Here is a 6520-nt window from a genome sequence, read left to right as displayed (position 1 = left end):
AATTATTAGATAATCAGAGAAGTGAATGAAATGTGGCACAGTAGAACCATCGAGCCCAACTCTAAAAAATAATGGTACCATCGAGCTCATGCTACAGTAGCTCATAATAGCATAGATCCGATAAAATTAAAGGAAGCCCGACAAATAAATGAGTAACTAGTCAACGTGTGCTCAGTTTCTCAAAAAAAAAAGACAACGGGTGGCCAATCGGACAATTCCCGATGGAGGCACGCGGGAGCGCTCCAGTGTGTCGTGTGGTGCTCCCAACTTCCGCCACATGTCGCGCGCTAGGCGCACCAGCGGGAGCATGTTTTTTTCCTTTTTCATGCACATGTTTTTGGTCTTTGGATTTTGCATGGCTTTTCCTAGGTTTTCTTGATTGTTTTCTCTCGTTAAGCACACCGTGTAAGAAACATGGTTATGTTTCGCGTGAAGCACATCGTCACCACGAAGTGTAGTTGTCCTATCGCGTGAAGCGTAGTTGTTCTTCCGACAAATGTGCTTTCTAAAAAGTGAAAATTACAGTTGTGCCAAAAGTGAAAAACATAGTTGTGCTTCACACCCCCAAAAGTGGAAAAGGCACAAAATATGCTTTCGTGTGAAGCATAATTGTGCTTTCGATTGTTTTTCTTTGTTAGTTTACGTTTTTTGTTCCCTTTTTTCAAAATAGTTCGTGCAAACATATTAACATGGGACTAGTTTTAAAGATCTCCACGCGAATAATGCAACGGTGAAAAATATTCATGATTCAGATGCAGTGTTAAGGGATAAAATGTTTTGAAAAAATGAACCTACAAAAAACAAACAAAAGCAAAACTCACAGGGCGTGACAGTGGGACACTTTTCACCACCAGAGAAGATGGGAGTGATCTTTAAAAAAAGTACCCGTTAATTAATGATTTTGAACAAATAGACTCCAGTCATCTACCCAAGAAACAAATAGTTTAGTGGTTATCCCTATTTGATGCGCGTTGCCTTAATATGACGGACTAACTCACTGGCAATTTTTGACTAAGTAGAGTGGGCCCACCCATTTAACGCTTGATATAGTATTTCGGTTTTTGAATTTCCAATCTAATTTTGGGAATCTTCTAGAAGGTTCTAATCCGGTTAAACCAGTTTTCATTCTGTCAAAAAAAAAGGTAAACCGGTTTGTAAAACCTTTCGTTCTTACTTCAGTTTTCTTTATGGTTTTTCCTTCTCTTATTTTTCCCAAACTTGTTCCCAATTTTTTTATAATGTTCACGTTTGAAAATATGTTCCTAAAACTTAAAAAAATGTTTGTGCTTTATTTTTTTAGAAAATTCAAAAACTATTTGTGTTGGTAAAAAATTATCACAAACTTGTTAACAAATGTTCGCGTTTTTCTTCTTAAAAAAGTCCATTAAAAAAATTCCTCGTGTTTTTTAACCCGGCTCGGCTCGGTACAGTCCTCGCAAATGGGCCGGCCCAGTTGGGCGCGCTTTGTGTGCAAAACAGAGTCTGTTTGACGCAGGCGTCGCAGAGCGCCTCGAATAGGAGCACTCCGCGTTAGCAACCAAACCCTAATCTCCCTAATCTCCCAACTTCCCGTCGGCGGCGAAAGTCCGTCGCGATCGATTCGAGCCGGAGAAGCGGCGTCCAGCGGCGGCGCAGGTTCGTCCCCATCTATCGGAGGCGGAGAAGTGACGAGCAGGTCGATCCCGCCTACATGTCTGGATGCGTCGTCCGGAGGGGGCCACTGCCCGAGTTCTCCTCCCTCGCCGTCCGGGACAGGATCGAGGCTGAGGATGGTAAGGATGTCCACTCCCTCGCCGTCCAGCACGGCCTGAATTCTGAGCCAAGGGAGCTCTCTCTCGCCGGAAAGGTCGGGCTGGAGGCGGGTGTGGACTTGGGGGACGCGTCCCCGGCCGAGGCGGTCTTCTGCCTCGCCGTCCAGAGGGGTCTCAAGGCCGAGGAGGTCATCCACCTCTTCGTCCGGAGCGGGATAAAGGCGGAGGATGCCCTCGCCATCGCCTTCCGTACTGGCCTAAAGGCCGAAGGAGAGATACATGCTCTTCTGCTCGAGCAGCTGCTCGCCTCATTTGATAAGCGACGCAAGGACCCTGAACTATATGAATGGCGGCACCCCTCTTATTCAGTCAGCGAAAGGAAGAAGATAAACCCAAAGTGCCCCTTCTTTCTCTTCAAGATGAAGGCGTCAGCCAAGAAAGCCCAAGTATCATGGTGGCAGAAGCAGTACACCCGCTTCCCTCCGGAGCGAGCAGGGTACGTATACGCTATGCGTGTCGCACGCCTGATTACCGGACCAGATGGACTTCATCTGGAGCAGGCAGGGGAGGGTGGGCAGCCCGGTGCGCTCTCCTTCCAAATCGATGACACATACATGGGGAGACCATGGCGCAAAGATGGTGTCTTCGAGGAGGGCTCCTCTGTGCCGCCAAGGGAAGTCGCCGTTATCAAGAGGTTGCCTAACGGTGATGGGATTTCTATCATGTCCTATATAAAAGGGCTTGGTGTGAAACTTCATGACATTCTCTTTACGTTGCACTGCCCGTCCGCCACTGTGGCCCTGACTTTCACAGAACGATCGTTCTATGTTTCTTCCAAGTTCACGGAGGAGCCACTATATGCCAGTGCTGGTCTTGATTTCATTGACATTGCTGTTCCCCTGGAGAATCTGATCAAGAAACTTTACCAGATGTATGAGCAAGACGAGCAAGAAAAAAAGGCCATGGATGAGAAACAACATCATGATGATACAGATACAGAGGCGATGATGCGGCAGCAAAAGGAGCAAACGGTTCAGGCGGAGGAGCATGAGAGGAACAAGTTGGAAGAGCTGCAGAGGAGGAGGGCCGAGAGCAAGAAACAGAAGCACCGGCGTAAGGAAATGAAGGAGGCAGCTAATCGGATGAAGGGGGTGGCAAGAACAGAGGAAGAACAAGATGATGCTTACTTTTGCACCCCGACATTTCCCCTTCTGGAAGAATCTGATTGGGGGAAGCCATCGGAAGAGCAGCTGTGCCAAAGCTAGGAACGCATGCTATTGCATCAGGAGACTACGTAACCTACAGAGTAAATTGTGTGATTTTGACTGCTAACATTTGATAGAACCATACTTTTCGCTCACTTGTGTTGTCAAGTAATTCCTGTGAACTCATCTGCATTTACACCTAAAATGTACTCCCTCCGTTCCATATTACTCGTCGCTGATTTAGTACAACTTTATACTAAATCAGCGACAAGTAATATGGAACGGAGGGAGTATTATATCTGATCAGCCCTTGATCTAGTAATGTACATTGTGACTCTGAGACCTGGATTCCCTCCATAAGACAACATTAGGGAAATACTCCCTCCGCCCCATAATATAATAGTGTTTCTGACACTAGTGTAGTGTCAAAAACGCTTTTATATTATAGGACGGAGCGAGTACAACTTTACCAATGAGGCGGTAAAAACAATCTGAATTACTGAAATGTGTTGCTCGTCTGCATTGTGTAATTTTAGTTTCATCAACTGCAGATTGTGATATATGGCATGTTCTCACAGTTTCAAACTTTCAATGGTGATGAAATGATGCCTTATGTTTATATTAATATTGTTGCCTTTCTGCGTAACATATAAACCCCAGCCATGGCTGAATGAATTATGTTTCCACTACACAGTTGGGACATGTGTTAGATATTTTGGCTAACTTCTCTGCTTTCTAATGTGCATCCCCTTTTAGTGAAATTTGCATGGATGTGGATAATTATCATGAACCAGGATGCTTGATTTAACCTGATCGTTGATTGATACTCCTGCATACTCATGACATTAGGTGTTCATATAGATGTCAAGTCAAACGGATTGTGTTGGAGCTAAATAGCTCAACAGTTTCTTGCTGCAAATGATATGAGCGTCTTAATTCGTGTCAAAATAAATCTGTGCTGGTCTTGTGTTCCTGTTTTACTTTCTGAACAATAAGTGCAAGGCCAAATTCAGATCCAGAGAAAAAACGAAAAAGGACCAATGTGGTGATTTTGAGTGGCCGCCTGCAGTCGACGATGTACGCGTACCCGTACGCCATGTTGGGGAGGGTCGCCTCGTGCAGGTCCCAGCTCGCGGTGGCCGTGGCGTCGGCCGAGAAGAACACCCGGAAGCCCCTCAGGAACGCGTCCTGCGCGGTGGTCTCGCAGCACAGGTTGGTCATCACGCCCGCCACGACCACCTCCTCTCTTCTCCACCACGAGGTCACCGGCGGTGCGATCGACCTCAAATGCTCCCACGTGAACAGTAAAAAAATGTGGTATATTTTAAGAAATGTTTGTTGTGCATGTAAAATTTTATCACAAAATCACATTGGTGGACGTTGTGGCAAAAAAAAATCAAAGCTACAAAATGTGTTTGAAAGTAACATTTTCAGAGCATCGTTTTTTTATCATGTCTTACACGAATGTGATTTCATGTTGAAAATTTTCATGCACAACAAACATTTCTTAAAGTATGCCAAAAAATCATATTTTTTTGAATTTGTTTTCAATTTTTTTTTATTTTACTGTTCACACCAGGATCATTTGTGCCCGGGTGTAGAAACTCCACGTCCAGAAGACCACCAATTACGGTCGGAACAGTGGCTACGCTATGGTCCAATCTTCATTTTTTAAACACATTAATTCTAATTTCATAATTTCCTCTTGCTGATTATTTCATTTGCAATCTTCTTTATTATTCATCTGTATTGCCTGTTAGTTTAACCATCTTTCTTCATGATTAAATTAGTAACTCTCTTTCAAAGATCCGACTTGAGTGCTATCATTGGTTAGTTATGATGTTTTAATCCTACTGTGGTATTCATCCTTCTTGCTGATGCCTGACAGATGATTGGTTTCCTCACAAGTAGATACTTTAACTTCTATAGGTTATGTCATGGTCTTAGAGAAAACTTCAATGATTATATCATGTAGTCATGTAGTCCTGAGAAAATCATTTGCAGGTGTGTAAACCGCTTGATTTTATCTCGTTCCTTGTGAAGGATTATTTGCTTGTAGAATCTGCCCATTACTAAGAAAATGGCATTGTTGCAAAGTTCTGGCCTTACCGTGTCGTACTGATATTTTGAAGGATAAATTGTATTATACGTGCAAACGTTCTCACCATATATTGACAATTGGAGTTTCACGCATCCTGAGGAGTCGACTTTTACTAATGTCGAGATGGTGAGCTCTTAGACTAGTCACAATGGGGAGTAAATTAGACTAGTAACATCATATTTTACTAGGCTATGTTACTACATTCACAGTGGGTACTAACATATGTGTGTTGTCATGTTATGATTCATTTATTAGCCTATAGACTCATATTGTCTTGGTATGTGTGATGTTACAGTAACTAGCTATGTTACCACCATCACCTCTCTCATCATTAAATATGTGCCACATAAGCAAAATTATCTTGAAAAGTGTGATGTTACTAGTGATATTACTCCCACTGTGGCCAGTCTTATCATCAGATATGACTTCTTTGTGAATGTTGCTGCCATTAGTTTCTAATTGTCGTCCCATGTTTCAGTTTCTCGAGCCTCTCGATCCATGCCATAGATATTTGTGTGCTTGCAATGACAAACCTATAGCTGACGGAAGCCTTCTTGATTTCTTGCGGCAAGTATCAATATGATTTCAAAGGGAGATCTCATGACCAGAAAAAACACTATCGGGTGATGTTAAAAGTACCAATCCTTCTGTTTTCATAATGACCTCTTGCATAGGTGTTCCTGGGTAACAATTGATGGTAGAGAGTAAGGTGATGTTGCATGAATAGAAATACAATACCTCTGTAACCATGGATAGTAACTTTGGTATGCTTGTCTAAATCGAAATACTTGTTCTGTTTACTCCAAGTTATTTTTCTTTGTGTAAAACACCATTCTTTTCCTGCACAACGTGCGTTTTATTTGGAAGGAGGGGCCATGGTATTGGCTGATGGTGAACTAGTTTGTATTGATGGATTTTGACAAAACGAGGCATGAAGACAGGTTAAATTTAACTAATTCTTTGTAACATCCTAGATGTAACTTTTCATATTTGTAACTCTGACTTTTGCCATTTTCGGCTATGTGATATGATATTCCTTCGTGGTTGGGTTTTGTCTTCGTTTTGCATTTTGTTCATGTCATGCATTTCATCTCATGTCATCATGTGCATCTCAGTTGCATTCATGTTCGTCCCATGCATCCGAGCGTTTTCCCCGTTGTCCGTTTCGCAATCCGACACTATCTCGTGTACCCGTTGCACCCCTCTAATCCCTTTTCGTGAGCGGGAGAAAAACGTTCTCGGAATGGGTCGGGATTTGTCAAGTTGCCTTGGTACATTTTAGACCGCCTGTCAAATTTTGTTCCATTTGGAGATCATTTGATGCCCCAACGGTTAACCGGGTAACCGCAAAAGCCTCTCTTGTATTGCAGCCCAACACCCCTCCAAAACGCCCACTAACCCATCTAAACCCCCTCCATGCTCTCCGTCGTTGGATCACGACCGTGTGGGTGAAAATCGCACCT

General features: G+C 43.3%; 1 protein-coding gene across 1 annotated transcript; it reads left to right on the top strand.

Moving 5' to 3' along the window:
• The first annotated feature begins 1492 nt into the window (after window positions 1-1492).
• On the top strand, window positions 1493-3518 carry LOC147986166 (uncharacterized). The gene has a single exon (XM_087544519.1). The coding sequence runs from the start codon at window positions 1691-1693 to the stop codon at window positions 3014-3016; it is 1326 nt and encodes a 441-aa protein (XP_087400645.1). The 5' UTR covers window positions 1493-1690; the 3' UTR covers window positions 3017-3518.
• The last annotated feature ends 3002 nt before the right edge of the window (window positions 3519-6520 follow it).

This window comes from Triticum urartu, chromosome 2A (assembly GCF_056163025.1).
Source record: "Triticum urartu cultivar PI428250 chromosome 2A, HENAU_Tu73, whole genome shotgun sequence".
Taxonomy (NCBI): Eukaryota; Viridiplantae; Streptophyta; class Magnoliopsida; order Poales; family Poaceae; genus Triticum; species Triticum urartu.
The sequence above is the reverse complement of the archived record's forward strand: the minus strand, read 5'-3'. Positions and strand labels throughout refer to the sequence as shown.

Bases quoted from the DNA above. Each gene is read 5' to 3' on its own strand.
- LOC147986166 (XM_087544519.1), top strand. From the start codon at position 1,691: ATGTCTGGATGCGTCGTCCGGAGGGGGCCACTGCCCGAGTTCTCCTCC.